This window comes from Microcaecilia unicolor, chromosome 13, assembly GCF_901765095.1.
Source record: "Microcaecilia unicolor chromosome 13, aMicUni1.1, whole genome shotgun sequence".
NCBI lineage: Eukaryota > Metazoa > Chordata > Amphibia > Gymnophiona > Siphonopidae > Microcaecilia > Microcaecilia unicolor.
Genome location: NC_044043.1, coordinates 52,004,707 through 52,026,800, shown reverse-complemented (window position 1 = coordinate 52,026,800; position 22,094 = coordinate 52,004,707). Strand labels below are relative to the sequence as shown.

Here is a 22,094-nt window from a genome sequence, read left to right as displayed (position 1 = left end):
GCTAGTGTAGGCGCGTGTTTTGGATGCATGCAGGTCCATTTTTCAGCGTGCCTGCAAAAAAGGCCTTTTTTTTGGCCAGAAATGGACGTGCGGCAAAATAAAAGTTGACAGGCGTCCATTTTAGGTCTGAGACCTTACTGCCAGCCATTGACCTAGCGGTAAAGTCTCACGCGTTAACCAGGTGGTAATGGTCTATGCGCGTATAATGCTGATTACCGCCTGGTTAGCGCCGCATGCCATAAAATTTCTGGCACGCTTAGTGGACACGCGTAAAAATTGAAATCACTGCCCGGACCACGCAGTAGCCGGGGCAGTAGTTCAAAATTGACGCGCCTATGCGCCTTAGTAAAAAGGTCCCTAAATAAATAAACGTACTCATATTGGGGGGGGGGGGGGGGGGGGGGGGAGGCTGAATGGACTGGTCAGAATGGGCCCAGCAAGTGCAGTAAGCAGTACCTGTTCAAACTGCTGAGAAATAAGAAAGTGGTGTTTTATTGACAAACTAGTGTAGCTGGCACTGCTTTTTGGAAACTGTTTTGTGCAATCTCTCATACCATATTGTGGTAAATAAACAACAATATTATTTTGAGCCTTGGGTGGCAGAATGCCCAGCAGATGGCATTCTGTCCACAGTTACGGAGTCAGCCACATTTGGTAATATTTTGCACTTGCTTCTTGTCAACATCTTTCTGCAGCATCTCATGTGATCTAACACAAAGCTTTATCATATAGGTGACCACTTGGATGAGGGCCACTGGGTAGACTGTGTGGGTCAAGTGCTCCTAATCTTCCATCTACTACTATATGGTGTTAATTTCATAAAGAAATCTCTATCAGGAGTTACTGTGAGGGATATTTCTCATGTTAGAAAGGCACAGAATTGAACAACATCATGTGATCAGTCTGGTACTGTGTAGTCGTAATGCTCCTGCTGATCTCTCGTGGGTAGTGTCTACAGATGAGTTTGTTTTGTGCATACCATGACAGGAATGAACATCGCTAGTAAACCACTTGGGACCTTTCTTTTAAATAAAGACTTGATTGGGTAGACTTGGCTTTCCCAGAATGCTTGAGGATCTCCCACAGAGCTGAATTTAATAAATGACACCTAAAAAAAAATCAGCACCAAAAATAAGGAACGGTTCCCCTTTATTCTATAAGGGTTCACATAAATTGTGGGAACGCCCATGACTCTTCCATGGCTGTGCCCCCTTTTTGAATCTATGCATAAACTTTGATGCCAGTTAGCACCAATAATTGATAAGGGCCAATTATCGGCACTGATTGGCTCATTATTCAAGTAAATTGTGTGTACAAATTGGGCACACCCAAATTTGCGTGTACAATAGCACCATTTATAGAATTTGGGGGTATATACAGAATAAGATGAGATGGCATGTTCAAGGAATTTGACAGATTTTGTGAGCTTGGGGGCCCTTTTACTAAGGCGCATAGGTGCCTATGTGCATCCAATGCACGTCATACTGGAACTACCGCCCAACTAGCGTGTTCCCCAGGCGGAAATCCAATTTTGATGTGTGTCCAAAACTGTATGGTGCATACCCATTAATAATCAGCAGTTTACGCGTGCTGACACGGCCCGGTTAGCATGCGAGACCTTACCACTAAGTCAGTGAGCGTCAGTAAGGTCTCAGGACTGAAAATGGACGCGCGCTGGTTTTAATTTTGCCGCACGTCCATTTTCTGCCACAAAAAAAGGCCTTTTTTGCAGGCACACTGAAAATGGACCTGCGCACGTCCAAAACACGCACCTACGCCAGCTAGGCTACTTTTTGGCACGCCTTAGTAAAAGGGCCCCTTGCAGAGCTGGTTTGGCCTGTGTGAAACTATTTTATTCAGAGAATAGGAAACAAACAGGACTGGAACTCAGGGGGCGGCCTATAGGGACATGCCAAGGGATGTGGAGCCATGTGCAGAGACTCAATGTAAGGCCTCATTTGCACAAACATACAGGACTGAAAAGTGAGGCCGAAAAACACTTGTTTTACTGCCATTAATATCGGAGCTTAGATTAATTGTGGATAAGGGGAAATCTGCTTTGCTATAAACAGTGTGGTTATGGTTTGTCCAGTTGTTAAATCATTGACATTATAGGGCTAACAGAAAGGAAAACATTCTGCCTTATGGTTCACAGAATGTGGAGTCCTTTAGGGATCTCCTCTTTATCCTTTTTTTTTTTTTTTTTGTGTTTTTCGTTCTTTGGATTCAGTCGGAGGGCCTTGCTAACTTCAGCTGAGACTTATGAATTTTAGTAGAATTGCATGTACATAAGCATTGCCATACTGGGAAAGACCAAAGGTCCATCAAACCTGTTTCCAACAGTGGCCAATCCAGGTCACAAATACCTGGCAAGATCCCAAAAAAGTACAAAACATTTTATACTGCTTATCCCACAAATAGTGGATTTTCCCCAAGTCCATTCAATAACAGACTATGGACTTTTCCTTAAGAGCCCTAGCCGCTTTAGCCTTTCCTCATAGGGAAGTCGTCCCATCCCCTTTATCATTTTCGTCGCCCTTCTCTGCACCTTTTCTAATTCCACTATATCTTTTTTGAGATGCAGCGACCGGAATTGAACACAATAGTCGAGGTTTGGTCGCACCATGGAGCGATACAAAGGTATTATAACATCCTCATTTTTGTTTTCCATTCCTTTCCTAATAATACCTAACATTCTATTTGCTTTCTTAGCCGCAGCAGCACACTGAGCAGAAGGTTTCAACGTATCATCGACGACGACACCTAGATCCCTTTCTTGGTCCATGACTCCTAACGTGGAACCTTGCATGACGTAGCTATAATTCGGGTTCCTCTTTCCCACATGCATCACTTTGCACTTGCTCACATTAAACGTCATCTGCCATTTGGATGCCCAATCTCCCAGTCTCATAAGGTCCTCTTGTAATTTTTCACAATCCTCCCGCAATTTAACGACTTTGAATAACTTTGTGTCATCAGCAAATGTGAAAACGATTTACGACCATCTTAACTTCAGGAGATCATTAAAGACTTACCTGTTTTACAAGGCCTATCCCACTGACACTACTTATATGCTTCAACTCTGCAACACAACATAACCTTAGATTGTATTGGACATTATATATTCCTTATTATCATTGACCCTTATTGTACCTTATACCCTAACCTTACCTTACCCCTATTTCAATCTATATTTGTTTACCCCTACTGGACTTGGCATTCACCTTTACGGTATTTTGTAAGCCACATTGAGCCTGCTAATGGGTGGGGAAATGTGGGATATAAATGTTACAATTAAATAAATAAATAAAATTTAATTACCTCACTAGTTACTCCCATCTCTAGGTCATTTATAAATATGTTAAAAAGCAGCGGTCCGAGCACAGACCCCTGGGGAACCCCACTAATGTGGGTGAGTAGACATGCTTTTAAATTAAATGTCAACAAAACTGTGCTGTTGTGGGTTGGAGGGAAAGGAAACCAAACTCCTTCAAAGGGACCTGAGTTAGATGGAATGAGGATTCCTTTACAATCCTCAATTTAACATTTGAGTATATCGATTGTACCGTAAAACACGACTCACAGGTTAAACATATCATGGCTACTGTCTTTGGCAAACAGTTTTGTTTTTTAAATGTCAGATTCAAGCATATTTTTATTTAGCTGATTTACAGATGATTGTTCAAGTTCTTATTTCATCTAGAATTGATTATTGTAATGTTTTATGTTTGGACATTCCAAAGAAATCTACTAGATTGCAATTATTTGGAACTATTGCAGCCAAGGTAATGTTATTTAAGACTACTCATTTTGCTATCTTTATAATGGTTCCCTATTGAAGTTTGTATTGAGTTTAAAGTATTATGTTTTGGTTTTTTTAAATACTGTATGGTTTAATGTTAATAAAACTGAGCTTCCTGCTGTTTGTGGCCAATGGATGATGTCTTTATTTATTTATTGCACTTGTATCCCACATTTTCCCACCTATTTGCAGGCTCAATGTGGCTTACAAAGATCTGTTATGGCATCGTCATAACAGGGTCAATAATACTATTGGTGTTACAAAGAAATTAGAGAGAGCAAGAGGATCTGGTCAAGGAGTTGTAGAGTAAGATAGTCTGAATAGAAGGTGTTTAGGTGTTGTGTTGTAGTTAATTATGTGTTCTCGTGGTAGGCCTTGTTAAAGAGAGAGGTTTTCAGAGCTTTTTGGAAGCTATTTAGTTCGTTTATCGTTTTTAAGTGAGTTGGTAGTGCATTCCACATCTGCGTACTCATGTAAGAAAAGCTAGTTGCGGTGTTTGCATTTTAATCCTTTGCAGCTGGGGAAGTGTAGGTTCAGAAAGGTGCGGGAAGATCGTTTAGCATTTCTTGTTGGCAGGTCCACGAGGTCTATCATGTAGGTCGGGGCATCTCCATAGATGATTTTATGAGCAGTTGTGCAGATCTTAAACGTGGTACGTTCTTTAAGTGGGAGCCAGTGTAATTTTTTTCTTAGGGGTTTTGCACTTTCATATTTTGTTTTTCCACCCAGAAACAGATTTTTTCATTGTATAGTTCCTGGATTATGAAACTCTTTCTCCTCATTTAAGGATATAATAGGATTATATGAAATTTCTAGGTCTTATGAAAACTTAGCTAGCTGTTCAGTAAGAATTTGAGCTGATATCTATATATTTTATTATATTAAATTTGTATAGTTATATTCAATGTATTTTTGTAATTGTTTTTGTCTCTTTCTTGTTTATTTAGATTTTTGATTTTAAACTGTCCTGAGCTCTTGGTCACTGATGGTATATAAAAATCAATTGTTGTTATCCCTCAGTGGTATCATTAAGAAAACTAGTGCAAGAGTATGATAGGATTCGTTCATTGCTGCCACAGGCTGCTATCCACTCCCCCTTCTGATGGGGCAGAATAAGAAGGAAAGTAGAACTCACCTTCCCATACTTCCATCCTCCCAGCATGGCTTGGCTAGGCCAGCCAGAGGGAAAAGACATTCTACATCTGTTAGAGTCAAATAATGCTGCCCTGCCCCTTCCTTCCTCTGTGGCCATCATTGAGCAGAGTGACCCATGGTGACTTAAATATCACCACAGTAAATTAAGTCAAGGTGTGTTGGAGCCCTTTAAGTCATGTTTAGGGGCAAATAATGGGGTCCTTTTACAAAGGTGCGCTGAAAAATGGCCTGCGGTAGTGTAGGCACGTGTTTCGGACGTGCACAGATCCAATTTTTCAGCGCACCTGTTAAAATTCCTTTTTTAAATTTTGACCGAAAATGGACGTTAGGCAAAATGAAAATTGATTTGCCGTCCATTTTGGGTCTGAGACCTTACCGCCACCCATTGACTTAGCGGTAAGGTCTCGCACATTAACAGGGCGGTAATGGTCTATGCGCGTCAAATGCCTTTTAAAATCTGGGCCATGTGGTAGCAGGGCGGTAACTCATAACGGGCACGCGTGGGCGCTTAAGCGGCTTAGTAAAAGAGCCCCAATGTTACTTAAAGCCCTAACGCAACTTGATAACTTCCCCCTCCAAATTTGCCTTCTGCAGACCTCCAGGAATTGTGCGTATTGTGGCCCCTAAGCCGCCTCTTTCTTTTGTGCCTGATGGACTGTGGCTATAGCTGTACTGCTTGCTGCCCTATGCTACTTGTCTTGTATATTAATGCAGGTATACTTCATTGTGTACACTGCCAAAATGTACTTTACGATTGTGCAGGTTATCAAATACTCCAAATAGATAAATAAGAGCTGCCTCTCAATTACATAGGAAGTACATTTTAGGTTTAATAATTTTCCGTCCTTGTGAAAGAGTGTGCATAAAGGGCTAGATTCTATATATAGCACTGAAAAATGCCTGCATAAACGGTATTCTGTAAGCCAAGCATAAAGTTCAGCATGGTTTATAGAATACACACTTAAGCGGAGAGTGACATGTAAATTTTAAGCACAGCCATTTGCACCATTGAAAATATGGTGCAAATGCCCACTTCTGAATTCACGTGTGGAGCACCATTATTCTGTAATTATATGTATAACAAAGCCACACACCCCTGTTCCACCTCAAAATGCCCATGATTCTCCCATTTCTGCACTCCATTTTTTGGACCACATGCAAATTTTAGGCATGGATCCTGCACCTAACTTTACACACGTTGGTTTCAATTAAATCTAATTAGTGCCAATAATTGCTTGTTAAAATTCTAATTGGCACAAATTGGCTTGTTCAATTAAATTGGGTGCACAAATTGGGAACACACCTAAATTTGCACCCACAAGTTTTTGGTGACCTTTATAGGTTCAGAGGGAAAATGGTTGTCTAACTTTATACGTAAATCCTGGTCTGCTCCAGTCCTGGAACCAAGCAAAGCTATTTATTTATTTTAAAATATTGCCTATAACCTAGGTGGTTTATTAAAAAATAACATACATAAAACAAACTCAGGAAAAAACCCCAATCTCTACTGTAGATTTGCCAGGTTCAGGAACTTTACGTTTACTAAATTCAAATTTTTGTGGGTTTGTCAAACTAGTTTGCAAAATGTTGCTTACGAGTTTACACATTTCTGAACATGAGCCTCTTGCTTCCTCAATGTATGTTTTATCATTTAAGTTACGTGTAGGTGTTCATTTGTGTAATGGGTTGGCACTTGCATCTTTCCACCCCCTAGAAATGTTTGAAATGGCTTTTAGGATAATCAGGTTTTCATTTTTCTTCTGTGTGGAAGAATTGTTTCTCCATGGTTACTGACCTGGAATTTAATGCAGATAATGGCATTTATGGAGGTTCTTAAATTATATTGTCCTTAAAGTGACAAGAATCCATCATTTCTTTTTCCAGCTCTGAACAGCTTTAGCTTCATTGAACAATACAGTTATGCATGATATAAAAGAGCTTGCAATTCCTTGATGATCAGAATCCAGTTGCAGAGAGAGGTATAAAATAAGGGTTAGATAAAAATTTGAGCTGTCTCGTAGCTGACACTTCCCACCTAATGCAAGGTGTGTATCTGTGGCTGGCAAGGGATGGGGGAGCCTTAGAAAGTTTTAAGAAGTGACGTTACTAGATGCTTTTAATGGATGAACTATAAAGTATGGAGGGTATTTACATTTTTTCTCTGCCCCTTGTCATTTTAGAAAGTTTGCACCAAATGTGGAATCGAAACCCTCGGCAACCAGAAGCGTCCTTTGTGGCTTTGCAAAATCTGCAGTGAGCGGAGGGAGGTAACGTAATCATTTGCATTGGTGGAGTGAACCTTGCGTTGCTGATGGTGAACAAATATGTGGCATTGGCAGTTGGGGCACTGGAAAGCATTGTGGCAGAGCCGTCTGTGAGATGGAGACTGAATCAAGATTCCATGAGAGGGATAAATGGGGTGAAGGAGGCAGTAGGAAGTATGTATATATCATAAGTGATATACTGGGGCTAATCTTGTGAGGCAGTGACACAATGGTCTAGTGGATCAAGTGTAATCAGTCCACATGCTTTCTGGAAATGATGCATTCCAGCAGGAAGGTAAAGGATACAGAATTAGATCTAGTGTGGCCTGAGCTTAGTCAACTAGACTCATGCTGTGTAAAGTTACCGTGGGTTCAAAGAACTACACGTAGGAAGGTTGAAGTCAGGTGATTTTTCTCCTCGTCTGTGATTTTGGCCTCCCTTCTTCAATAATCCATTATTTAGAAGTAAATAAGTCGACAGTGATAATGAATACAAGCACTTTTTTAAAATAATGACTAAGAAGTGTGTGCATAATAAATTAATGAGGAAGATAGCTTAATCACAGCAGGCAAAGTGCACCTTATTTATAAGAATAGAAAGATGTAATGAAGAATTTTTATTAAAAGAAAAAAAAAAGTTAAAGTTGAAATAATTAAAAGTTTGGATAATTTCCAGTCCATTTGAGTTGGTTGGTGGTTACTGAGTGTGTAATCTTCAAAAGAAATTCAGTAAGTTTGGGATATATAGGTTGGTGTTTTGCAGTGTTATCTGATCATTGACAAGATTAATTCAGTACCACATTTTTGCATGCTTTAATAAATTCATGTGACATCCTCTTTAAAAATTTAACTTGGTAGCACTAGAGTAGAAGCTTGGTTAGGTGTGCTGTTGAAATCCAGGTGGCAAAATATCATTAATATAAGAACTACCATACTGGGTTAGACCAAAGGTCAATCTAGCCCATTATCCTGCTTCTAACAGTGGCCAAGCCAGGCCACAAGTACGTGGCAGAATCCTCACAAGAGCAAGATTTTATGCTACCCATCCTTAAGGTTAAGTAGTAGTTTTCCTCTGGTCTAGCTTAATAACAGTTTATGGACTTTGCCCCCAGGAATATTTCCAGACTGACTTCATAGCATGTTCCCTAAGTCTTTGTACCTTTAGAAAGAGTAAACAAATGATTTCCTATTACCTGTTACATACCACTAAGAATTGTGTAGACCTTTATCATATCCCCCCTCAGCCATCTCTTCTGCAAGCTGAAGAGCCATAACCTCATTTGTCTTTCCTTCCTTAATCATTTTGGTTGCCTTTCTCTGTACCTTTTCTAATTCCACTATATATTTTTTGAGATGTGGTGACCAGCTTTAAATACAATACTCAAGGCGCAGTCACACCATGGAGTGAGACAGGCAGAGCTCCGGAGTCTCAATGCGTGGATGAGACAATGGTGCAGGGAGGAAGGTTTTAGATTTGTTAGGAACTGGGCAACATTCTTGGGAAGGGGGAGCCTATTCTGAAAGGATGGGCTTCACCTTAACCAGGGTGGGATCAGGCTGCTGGCATCTGCATTTAAAAAGGAGATAGAGCAGCTTTTCAACTAGAAACTGGGGGAAGACCGACAGTCGCTCAAAAGCGCATGGTTCGGGATAAGGTATCTTTCAAAGATATCACCAAAACAGGGAAGATAGGGTATCCTGATAGTGAGGTTGCAAAAGAGACCGTAGTAGATCAGGTGTCCTTAAATAAAAATCAGACAAAAGATTGCAAATTAATACTGTCAAGTATTAAGCATGATGTAAATAGGAACAACAAACATAGTTTGAAATGTCTATATGCGAATGCCAGGAGCCTAAGAAATAAGATGAGAGAGTTAGAATATATTGCACTAAATTAAAAATGAGATATAATAGGCATCTCTGAGACCTGGTGGAAGGAGGATAACCAGTGGGACACTGTCATACTGGGGTACAAATTATATCGTAGTGATAGGGTGGATCGAATTGGTGGAGGTGTAGCATTGTATATTAACGAGAGCCTTGAATCAAATAGATTGAAAATTCTGCAGGAAACAAAACACTTCTTGGAATCACTGTGGATTGAAATTCCACTTGTAAAGGGGAAAAGGATAGTACTACCGTCCACCTGGCCAGGATGAACAGACGGATGCAGAAATGTTAAAGGAAATTAGGGACGCAAACAAACTGGGCAACACAATAGTAATGGGTGATTTCAATTACCCCGATATTAACTGGGTAAATGTAACATTGGGGCACGCTAGGGAAGTAAAATTCCTTTATTTATTTGTTACATTTATACCCCGCTCTTTACCGCTCAATAGCAGGTTCAGTGTGGCTTACGTAGTATGGGTTACAAGTATCACAGAAAGAACATAGCTATAGAGTAGAGTTATGATGTGGTTGTTTAGTTAAGAAGGGTGTAATGGGCAAGGGAGAAGGGGGGTGGAGGTAGTGGTGGTGTGGGATGGGCTCGTAGCTTAAGTTGGGTTATTTGGGTAGGCTTGCTTGAAGAGGTAAGTTTTTAGCAGCTTCCGGAAAAGTAGATGGTCGTTGACTGTTCGGATGGGTCTTGGTATGGCATTCCAGAGTTGGCTGCCTATGACGGAGAAGTTGGATGCATAGTAAGTTTTGTACTTGAGACCTTTGCAGTTGGGAAGGTGAAGGTTGAGATATGTTCGAGAAGATTTAGATCCGTTTCTAGTTGGAAGGTCGATCAGGTTGGTCATGTAGCTCGGAGATTCTCCGTAGATAATCTTGTGAATCAGTGTGTGGACTTTGAAGTTTATTCGTTCTTTGATAGGGAGCCAATGGAGTCTTTCACGGAGTGGTGTTGCGCTTTCAAATCGTGATTCACCAAAGATGAGTCTGGCTGTCGTGTTTTGGGCGGTCTGGAGTTTTTGCAGGATTTGGGTCTTGCAGCCAATGAAGATGCTGTTGCAGTAGTCAGCGTGGGTAAGTACGGTGGATTGTACCAGGTTCCGGAAAGTTTTTAGGGGAAGATATGGTTTTACTCATTTCAGCACCCACATCATGTTGAACATCTTCTTCGTTATGGCTTTTGCATGAGTTTCCAGAGTTAGGTGGTTGTCTAGAGTTACTCCTAGGATTTTTAGATTGTCGGCTATTGGGATTGTGACGTCAGGGGTGATCAGGGTAGTTGGGAGGAGTGTAGAGTGTTGAGATGAGAGGATTAGGCATTGTGTTTTCTCCTTATTCATTTTCATCTTAAAGGCGTTAGCCCAGGAGGCTAAGATGTTAATGCCAGTGATTATTTTATCGGAGATTTCTGCTAGGTTGGATTGGAAGGGGATGAATATAGTAACGTCATCTGCGTATATGAAGGGGTTCAGGCCGTATTTAGATAGGGACTTGGCTAGGGGAATCATCATAAGATTGAAGAGGATTGGGGTTAGAGGCGATCCTTGGGGAACTCCGCATTTGGAGGAGTGGCCTAGTGGTTAGGGTGGTGGACTTTGGTCCTGGGGAACTGAGGAACTGAGTTCGATTCCCACTTCAGGCACAGGCAGCTCCTTGTGACTCTGGGCAAGTCACTTAACTCTCCATTGCCCCATGTAAGCCGCATTGAGCCTGCCATGAGTGGGAAAGCGCGGGGTACAAATGTAACAAAATAAAATTTTGATGACCACATGGACGAGAATGTTGTGGTTGATTTGACTTTGTAGGTTCTAGTAGTGACTAGATTTATGAAATCAAGGGCAGCTTTATGGAGCAGCTGATACAGGAGCCGATGAGAGAAGGAAAAATTCTAGACCTAGTCCTTAGTGGAGCGCATGATCTGCTGCAGGAGGTAATGGTGCTGGGGCCGCTTGATAAGTGATTACAGTATGATCGGATTTTATATTAGCTTTGAAGTATGTATACATAGGAAATGTACAGAATGCTATAAGACTAAATTACTGGTAGATTGTTCTAATTTGTTACCTCACAACATTGATGTTCAAATAGGTCAGCGTCCTCCTCAGCATAGTAAGAGTTTTGTATAATCGGTCGAAGCCTGTGAAAGGGTCTTCAAATTTAAAATATCTTTTGAGTAATCATGATAGGTCTTATCTTGTATTCCAATTCTTGTGCTTACACTAACATTGGATCTGTTCGTAATAAGGCTCATATCATCAATGATCGGATAGAGGCAACCAGGCTGATTATCCTCTTTCTCAAAGAAACATGGCTGACCTCTAAGGAAGATCCCTTAATTGAGGAAACTTGTCCATCAGGCTATAAAGCAATCATACTATATATGGAGAAAAAAGGGGGAGGAGGTATTGCCTTAATCTTAAAAAAACATTTTTGATATAGAAATTATAGATTTGTCCTATTCTCAGGAATTGGAAATTATGGCATGTCAGATAAGATATTACCTTGAGTAATTCTCTAACCTGTATATTTATTTTATTCACCACCTGGCAAATGGTGAAAAGCTAAAGACTTGTTTTGTAATTTTCTATTTCGAAATTCAATTCACTTATCTTAACAATTTAGTACTGGGTGATATTAATTTACACTGAAGATCCTATGGTTAAAGATTGAGTCTCATTTTTGAAACTCTGAATTTTAGATGTCAACTCTTAGGTATGTTTCCATCAGATTTTGGAGAGATTATTATTATACCAATTGTGAAGAATGGTAAAGAATCTAGGGGCCCTTTTACTAAGCCACGTAGGCGCTTATGCGTGCACAACAGACTTCAATTTTGAGTTACCGCTTGGCTACTGTGTGGCCCTTGTGGTAATTTCATTTTTGTCATGCATCTGATATGTGCACCAGAAAATACTTTATTTTCTGGCGTGCGGGCGGCAGTTGGCATTTTACGCACATAGACCATTACTGCCCAGTTACCACGTGAGAGCTTACTGCTAGGTGAACGGCTGGTGGTAAAGTCTCAGACCCAAAATGAATGCAAGGTAATTTTCATTGTGCAGCATATCCGTTTTCAGCAAAAATTTAAGAAAGGTGTTTTTTTACAGGTGCGCTGAAAAATAATTCTGTGTGCGCCCAAAACATGCGCCTACACTACCGCAGGCCATTTTTCAGGGGAAACTGCTCTGTGCACCCCCATGGGTGTGATGTGTTTTAGGGGGTGGGGTGGTGCACCTCAGAGGGGGTGGGGGGGGTGATGTGCCTCGGGGGGGGGGGGGGGGGGGCACAGCTGCAACCTGTCCCGGGTGGCAAGCAAGCTAAGCACGCCACTGTCCTCAGGTGTCCTTCAGTAACTCCACAATGTTTGTGCGCCAAACACATGTTTATAAAAATATTTCTTTTGAGGGGCATGGCATAGGTGGAGATTGGGCAGGCCTGTGCTAATTGGCATATCTGTATTACCATGCTCTGGTTAGCGCAGGGATACTGCGTGAGCCCTTACTGCCTACAAAATGGGGCAATGGAGGGTTAAGTGACTTACCCAAAGTCACAAGGAGCTGCATTGGGAATTGAACCCAGTTCCCCAGGATCAAAGTCCACTGCACTAACCACTAGGCTACTCCTCCACTAGCAACATTCCATGTAGAAGCCTACCCATGCAAGACGTCAGACTCACAGAAACAGAAGCCTGCGCGGCCGCATTGCTGATCTGCAAGGGCAGGCTTCTACATGGAATGTTGCTACTGGAATAGCAACATTCTGTGTAGAATCTCATATTGTAGCAACAGAATCTCAATAGTAGCAACATTCTATCTAGAATCTCCAATAGTAGCAACATTCTATCTAGAATCTCCAATAGTAGCAACATTCTATCTCAAATAGGGAAAGGGAAATGGGACTTGATATACTGCCTTCCTGTGGTATTTTGCAACTACATTCAAAGCGGTTTACATATATTCAGGTACTTATTTTGTACCAGGGGCAATGGAGGGTTAAGTGACTTACCCAAAATCACAAGGAGCTGCAGTGGGAATCAAACCCAGTTCCCCAGGATGAAAGTCCACTTCACTAACCACTGGGCTACTCCTCCACTCCAATCAGGTCCTTAAGGTTCATGGGACAGGGAGAGGAGGAATGCTTTTTTTTTTGTCTGTTTCTCAGAAATTTGTTACAGGTGACTGGATTATAAAGTATTCAGGGCAGGCTTAGTATCTAGTGACTGTGTTTCTTATTCATGCTTCTTCCACAAGGGAGCATCACCAAATGGATGTGTTTTGCACCTACCTTGACAGGAATGAATGTCATTCATATACTAGGATATACTGAGTATGATATGAGCCTGAAATGTACTGCTAAGGCTCTTCTTAATATTTGCATCATTTCCAAAGAGCTTCCTTCTGGAGCGCATAGTGTCTACATACAATACGTGTAGGCAAGACATCAGTACACTTGGAAATCCTTTTTAATCAAGCCGGTGATGTGGATCAAGACAGAGGTGCCCTTTTACTAAGTTGTGTAGGTGCTTATGCACGCCAAATTGGAGTTACTGCCCTGTTACCACGTGGCCCTTGTGGTAATTTCAATTTTGGCGCGCATCTTAAAAATATTTTTAATTTTCTGGCGCGTGGCAGCTAAGTGCGCCAAGTGGCATTTGATGTGTGTAGACCATTACTGCTGCTGCTAGGTCAGTGTCTTTGCGGAAAGGTCTCAGACCCAAAATGAACGCGCGGCAATTTTCATTTTGCCGCACGTTCTTTTTTGGCAAAAAAGGCATTTTTTTGTAGGTGCACTAAACAATAATTCTGCGTGCGCCCAAAACACGCGTCTACACTACCGCAGGCCATTTTTCAGCGCACCTTAGTAAAAGGACCCCAGAGTCTCTCAAGAATCAAATGCAATATTACCCCCCAACACACACACACACACACACACACACATATACACACACACACAAGCCAGCACTCTGTTTTCTTTTTCTTTCTCATTGTTGTGTAAACACAAATCCTGTCAGAAAGAACTGGTAATTGAGCTTGCAATATAAAAGCAAATCTTGGAAGTCAGTGGGCATGTCAGGTTTAACAGATGGTGGTGCGCAGGATAAGAATGATTTGGTAACATTGCATTGAACTTTGATACCCAGGGAGTTAATCCATTGTTCCCGAGTTACTGTAATCACTTCCTAGCTGTTACTTTGACAATAAATGCCTTCGAGCATGCAATATTCAACATTTTGCAGTCATTAGGATTATGTTTCGTATTCGGTGCTAGAATTTTTGTCTCTCTTGCTGGTAAGCTTTTATTTTCTTCTGTTAACTGTAATATTGTAATAGCTCTTTCTATTTTATTTCTATATACCATCATTTCCAGCCGCCCTCCCTTTTCTTCATAATCCAGCCATGACAGTAACAGGCGGTCTGCAGAGATCACAAATCAGTTTCTTTAGAATCCAGTGCACAAGCGTCCTGAACCTAACCAACAGGTATTGCTCTTGTGCTATGGCTGTTTCTCCGTCCCTTTGTAGGACTGTAAGCAGTCCCAGACTCCTTTAAACTGTTCCTGTTCTAAGAGATCAGTGTCATTCATAGACAAGAAAACTGGTTAGTGTGTGCTAAATTATTGTTTTCATCTAACTTGGATGACTCAAAAAAAAGAACTATAAATAATTTTGCATTTTTTGGCCTTTTTGCCACCTTTTCCATGCTTCTGCAGCAGGGTTGTCTTGTCTACTCTTGCCTTTACTCTCAGAAAAAGCTTTATACAATTAACCCTATTATACTGAAATTCACCCTTTATTTAAACCATTTCTAGCCTGCCTATTCCTAGGTGGGTTATGGTAAAACATAGATAAAATCAATAAACAGAAACACAAATGCATACTACCTCCAACATACAACACATTAAGAGCGTAAAGAAAAAAAATCCATGAATAAATAAATGAGTTTTTAATGGTTTCTTAAAAGTGGGTAAATCGGTAAGATTTCTTGAATGAGCAAGCAGTTTATTCCACAAAGCTGGGCCACAAATAGAGAAGGCTTCAAAATGTAACCTTCAGTTCCCAAGTACAGCAAGCTCGCAGAATGCTGAGACCCTGGCACAGGAGGTGTAAGCCTTGTCACTCATGATGTCTTTTAGCATTGTGAATGTGCTTATTTTTACCCAGTCTAGTTTGTTTGTTTGTTTTGCTGATGGTGATTTTATTGATGGTTGGTGACCAGGTGTTTCAGGCTACTGTGGAATTGGTACCATATTAAATTCCTTGTTTGCATTTGGAACTGGTAACAAGTGGGAAATGAAGAGAGCAAGCATGCTGTTTAACCCCCATCAGGTTTCATTGGTATAACTTCCTTTTATTGGTATGGAAGGGTGCACACCTTAGTAAATCAACAGGATAGAAACTGTGACTCATTCTAGTTTTTCTCCATACTGAATTCCTTTTCTTGTCTTTCCTGGATTGTGATTGTGGGTATCCTGAAAACCTGACTGGCTGGGGTGCCTCCAGAACCAGGTTTGGTAACCACTGGACTAGAAGTATGCGCCACTTCCTTGTATCATTGGCACCAATAATTGGCTTTGGCATATGTATGTGCACTGGATGCTATTCTGTAAGGTAGCACCTAATTGCTATAGTGCTATTGTAATGAAACAGTAGGTTTCTAATCCTGAACACGGTAGTATTTCCTGACGTGTATTTCTCCTAATTGGCCAGCAGATGGGCTTGTTTTGAGTTTTAAAGCTGTTGCAGAAAAAGACTTCTTTTTCTCTAGTTTCAGCTCATGGAAAGGCAATCTGCAGTACCATTGGGCATCTACTTTCAAAATTGATGCCCTGGGCTCTGATTGGCTGGGGATGGATTTCAAATCTAGCCTGAAGGTACTGGATTTCCCCCAGTTTAAGCCGGGGAGCGGAGAGAGAAAGATCTCTTTACTGAGACCCTGTGAGCAGTTATATGATATAACATGTGAGCAGCTATATTTCTTGACCTCCCCAGGTATTACCCAGGTAGTAAACAAATGTTTAGATAGTTTTATAATTGATCCATATTCAGATACCTGTTCTTGCTTGATGATTTCTGTCCACTGTGACAATAGACCTTAATTAGTTTGTTGACTCTGCTGTCTTGTGTTTTTGGATCTGTGGGTGCTTTCTGGGAACTGTAGGACTCCTGTAGTGTGGCCCCATTGTCCTAGAAATCACCAGGGAATAACCTGAGAGTGGGGGACTAGCCCAGAGGCAAGCGGAACCCAGTACGTGGGTGCAGAATGCTAGTACAGAGCACGAGCCCAAGTGCAGGCGAGGTTAGGTAGTGCTGGGCAGACCCTTGGCATTTTGTGACAGCTATACACATAGGTGGAGCCTGGCAAGCCATGGTCATGCACACAACATATAGAATACTGTCAGTTGCGCATGTTGAATGGTTCAACTAGGCATGCCCACTTACCCATTCACTTAAGTGCCATTATAGAGTGTTTTTAAATGTTCCACCGTGGGAGCCAGCGGTAGTGCTGCCCCCACCATGCACCATTTGTGACACAACAGGGCTTACCTGGCATTTATTGGGCAATGCCACATGCTTCCCAGTTACCTCCAGGTTAATGCAGGAGCCTTTATTGCCTCCTAAATAGGTGGTGGTAAGGCCCCCCCCCCCCCCCCCCCCCCCCCAGAAATGGCTGCATGGCAAGTGTGCACTTACTACACAGGCATTTGCTTTTTTTTTTTTTTTTGCCTTTTACCTGCTGCGGTAAAAGATGCCTTGGCCTGTGGCAAATCCATGCACCAACGCAACTGCAGAGCCCTTTTTAAGACAGCTTGGTAAAAGGGGCCCTAAGTGCACCCCATTGTGGCAAATACTTCTTGGTGCCAAATTGTTTTTTCGTTTGTTTACTGATGGCATTGGTTAAATTTGTTTATATCAAATCAAAAATCAAATCAACATAATTCTTCTTAACCGCTATCTCCCCTTTGCAGGGTTCAGTGCGGTGTACACTAGTTAAAAATATTAATAAAATACAGAAAATGTACAAAACACTATAAAACCAAGGCAATGTACTTAGTAGTATTGTCAGGGAACAGAAACCTTTTTCCTAAACAATAAGTAGTTTCTGTTTTAATACATTTAGGAAAAGAGTTCCGTAATGAGACTGCCATAGATTAAAAAAAATAGAATTAACTATTTTTAAAAATCGAACATTTTTAAAAAAAGGCATCTGTAAGGTCAACTGATCTCTTAGATGGGATGAGAATCCGAACAAGGAAACTAACACTGTTCTAATCAGTAATTCAGAAGTGAACCCATACAATATCTGAAAGCACAAGCCCAGGGGCCATTACTACCTTAAATTTATATTTCTGGAATTCTTGCTCATCAACATGTCTTAATTCTTTCTCAAAATATGTCAGAAAAACATTTATACATTGATTCAGTTCATCTCACTCTTGGGGGGGGGGGGGGGGGAATGATAACATTCCTCAAAGTGGACCATTCAGAGTAAATTTGGGAAAGATACACGTATAAGCTTGGAATTTATTGAAAATGACCTGAGCCTAATAAGCCTGAGGTCATTCATTTTTCCACTTAATCTCCAAAACATTCCTGGTGTTTACCCACCCCGTCTTTCCTTCTGCTCCCTTGAACTTCAGTCAGAACTGACCTCTTTTGCACTGCAGCACCATGATCCTTCATTTGCAGTTACCCTGGGGATTTTCCCCATTTTTCTCCTCTCCCCACTCCTGTCTCACCCACTCATTGCAGTGCCAGTCATTGGCTTGGACTGGGGCCATGGCTTCTTCTGAAGCCTGGTATACATACGCCCTGAGCCTGTGCATATCCTTGTTCTGTCATGGCTGGGACTCCTTCCCATACCCAGAATCTAAAAATGGAACCTTTTATGTTTGTTATCATTCTTTATCATTTATTGAGTGATATGTAGAAACATGTCTGTCTACATTGGAGCGAAGGGGATTATGTAGACATTAGCAAAGAATGCAACAACCACCTTTTTTACCCACTGGGTACCGGTGGCCACATTTACCAGTTTTCCCATTTTGTGACTGCCCATGATTTCGAGGTTTAAAATAGTTACACAGTCAAGCCCATTGCAGTACACAAATAAAAAAAAAAAAAACCCCAGCTACGACATCTTTGCATAACTGCAATATCTGATTTCTCTGGCAGTCTGGAAACTGCTGCATTTCTTCTTTCACTGTGTCTAGTTTGTAACTGAGTCATGAAATGCAGCAACGAAGAATAATCTCTTGGTAGCTGAAAGTTAAATTACCAGAACAGTCCAACACATCTGTGCCTGTGATTGTAAAAGCTACCTTCTGTTCTGTTTTCCTATCACACCACCTTCTGATTGTTTTTAAATTCAGTTTTCAAAATGGTCTCTCAGCGTCTACAAGAGCCACGACTAGTGTTTTCAAGCTATTATTCTGTTGCGTTATTGTGAGGTTTGTCTGGTTGGTAATGTAAAGTTGTAATGGAGCATTTGGGAAACTATCTTTAGAGTTCATAATGGCTCCCTGGTGCAAGATGGCTTTGCATTGGAAAAACTGCAATCCCCATGGATGGAGGGAAAGGTTATTTAAATGCATATGATTTCTCTGTAGAATGAGCATAATTATGGCTATAAGAAAGCAATAGGTGAGCCAGCTTCAAAAAAAATGTGAAGATCGTTATACATTGAGTGAATACTGGTACTACAAGGAGTGCGTCATGATTTATTTAAGGGTAGATTAATGATAGGCTGCAGTCTTGCCAGTAAGGTTGGGGGGGGGGGGGGCTGAGGGAGGATAGAAATTCAATGTGCTGCTGTATGTAGACTTGTTCAATTCACCGATAAGAGCATTGTTTATAATTTCATCTTTGTTAAATGTATAAGGGAAAGTTCTACTAAACATTGAATAAAAGAAACAGCAGGGCTTTTTTTGAGGGGGTACTTGGGGGTACTGAGTACCGGCACCTTTTCCATTGGCTTCTAAAATTGACCCATGGTCTCCAAGTTTTAATGAAAGAGCTCAGGCTCTACACACCAATTCTGCCTTGTCATAGGTTCTGTGACTGGTTGCAGGGGGCCTGGCTAGGCCTGAAGGGTGGCCTAGCATTTGAGTACCGGCACCTTTTTCACTAGAAAAAGTGCACTGAGAAACAGTAAATGATCTAGCGGAACCAAAACATTTTAAATTTTCCTTTCAGTAAGCAGCATTGTTAGTTCATTTTCAATCTGTTTGACGAGCTCCAAGGCCAGTGTCTGCAACAGTGGGGGAAGGAATTACCCCAGCACTCCCTTTCACTTCCATATCCACCCATCTCCTTTTAGTGGTGCTACCAGGAGGTCTCTCCACTTTTACAAGTGTTTTGCCAGGTCTATCGGTGAATTTCAGAAGTGGGAACTATTAAATTTAGGGGGCCCTTTTACTAAGCTGCGTAAGCGTCTACGCACGGCCAACACACGCCAAAATGGAGTTACCGCCCGGCTACTGTGCAGTTCCTTGCAGTAATTACACGTTTTTGGCACGCATCCGAAAAATTATTTTTCAGACACGTATATCGGACGCATGCCAATTGGCGTTTGACGTGCATAGGTCATTGCTGCCTGGTTACTGTGTGAGATTTTACCGCTAGGTCAATGGCTGGTGGTAAGGTCTCAGACCCAAAATTGTCGCACATCCATTTTCGATAAAAATTTTAAAAAGGCATTTTTTTACAGGTGTGCTGTAAAGTGATTCTGCTCATGCCCAAAACACGCGTCTACACTACCGCAGGCCATTTTTCAGCAGGCCTTTGTAAAAGGGCCCCAAGATGAGGTGAGGGGAGAGGGAGGGAGCTAGAAAGAGAGCTGTTTTCCAAATTAGAAAAGAATGGAGATGAATTTGAAAATTTTCAGTGGTAATTTTAGTATCCTACCAGTCAAGTTTTATTTTATTTGTGGTCAAAATCAATGTTATTTGATATGCCATCAATTCTGCTAGCAACTAAGTGGATTTCAAACTTAATATTAAAATCAGTAGGGGAGGGAAGGGTGAAAACTAACAAAAGAAAACATTGCAGAACAGGTCACAGTTATTCAAAGAAAAACTCAAAAGTAGAATGAAAAAAGTAAGATGAAAACAAAATCCTGGGGTGAGCCACCAAATCCAATGCTATGATCATCCAGCTAGGTGAAAGAAACCCATCAATCGTTAAGAAAAGCCTTGGAGAAGAAATGAGCTTTGAGTAACAATTTAAACCTGTCAGTTCTAAAACGGAGTGGTAGATGGTTCCAAAAAGTAGAAGAAGGCACGCTAAAACATGAGTGTCTTGTATTCTCAAAGCAGTCCTGCAGCAAAATAGTTTTTATATTTATATTTATAGTTTTTATTTTATTTAATTTGCTGAGACCAGATTTGTATGTGTCAGTATGAGGTCGATATGTTATATTTTTTACTTGAATTTTATTTATTTAAATTGGATTATGTATGTGCTCTTGTTATAAATTTTTTAAATACGGTTCTGCTGAGAAGATCTAAAGACTCTCTGAGGCACATAAAAGATAAGATAATTAGCTAAAAATTGAGTGGAGTCCAGAGATAGTACTTGATGAATGATAGACAAAGTCAAACGGAATCCTATATATGACAAGAAGGCAGTGTTCTCCATAATAGGACGATACATGGTCATATTTCTTTAGTCCAAATAGTAACCTGATGGCCGTATTCTGAATCTGTTCTAATTCTTCCTACTTTCTTACTCATCTATATGTTACAACTTTTCCTTACCCCTCACTACCAATTATAATGTTCTAGTACGTATTGTGTTGCCATTGCAAGCAGTATACCATGCCATACTTTGTATTATTGTTCAAATATTTTTACTGCTCTAATTGTCTCCTGCTCATGTTTGATCTATTCTTACTGTACACCGCCTTGAGTGAATTCCTTCAAAAAGGCGGTAAATAAATCGTAATAAATAATAATACAATAAATTACAGTAGTCCAATTTTGTAATGACTAAGGGCTAGGTTTTGAATGCACGTAAATGGTTTACATGCATTAAACACTAATGTGCCTATAGAAATGTATAGGCGTGTTAGCGTTTAACGCGCCTTAAATTTATAGGCACCTTAGTAAACATACCCCTTAGTGTCAAATTAGGGTTGAGAGAGAGAACCAGTCCAGAAGAGATCAAAGGGAGCTTAATAGCTTTAAAATAAAAAAACAGCTAGAAACTATTCGAAACCTGAGAATATCCCGTCAAGGATTTTAACAGAATCTTTCTGAGGGAGTGTAACATCCTTAATACAAGGAGCATGGTAAGAAATCTCCCTTATAAAGAAAGATGCCCCTTGGCGGTAGTACCAACAGCCCCATTTAAACCTTTCTCCTCCTGCTGTTCACCCTGTTTTGTAGAACATGTAATCTATCACCCTGAATATGTAATTTTCTCTATTCTTCAGTAATGTGTAAGCCACATTGAACCTACAACTAGGAAGGAAAATGTGGGGTACAAATGCAATAAATAAATAAATAAAATACATTTCAAATTGCAGTTCCTTCTCAGGCAGTAGTGAAGAAGAATTGCTGTGGCTTGGGGAACCACCGGTCACCAGTGTGGACCCCCAGGATAAATTCTGGAGAGGGGGCAGGGTCTTATCAGGATGGGCAGAGTTTATTTGTCAGGGGGTTGAGTTGCTGAGGGCGGTCCTTCTATTATGGATCAGGGGTACTGGGGGCGGGGGGGGGGATCAGTGTTGGATTGGAGGTACCAGGAAAGAAATTGAGTGCTTTAGCGGTGTGACGGAGGGGGTCGGAGGGATGTGGAGGTAGGGAGCGAGCACTGCCTGAACTCCTCTGCTAGTGCTGTGCTACCATACTGCTTCTTGAGGTGGTGGTAAATTTGGCTGCATTATTAGCAGACTGGACATATGCACTAGCTGTCACAGCCAGCCACACCTTCTGCTGCCCCTGTCACACTTAGACCTGGCCCACATAACGTTAGG

At 41.0% G+C, this 22,094-nt stretch overlaps 1 protein-coding gene across 6 annotated transcripts in view; it reads left to right on the top strand.

Annotated features, from left to right (window-relative positions):
* The window catches only part of RPH3AL (rabphilin 3A like (without C2 domains)), a 214,025-nt gene that overhangs the window by 100,832 nt on the left and 91,099 nt on the right, over window positions 1–22,094 (top strand). For 5 of the 6 annotated variants that reach the window (XM_030222366.1, XM_030222368.1, XM_030222365.1 and 2 more), the window contains one exon: window positions 7,138–7,224. The exons of the other annotated variant lie outside the window; for it this stretch is intronic. In XM_030222366.1, the coding sequence (XP_030078226.1) occupies window positions 7,138–7,224 (87 nt within the window). The remainder of the gene's footprint in view (window positions 1–7,137; window positions 7,225–22,094) is intronic. 6 annotated transcript variants of the gene reach the window in all.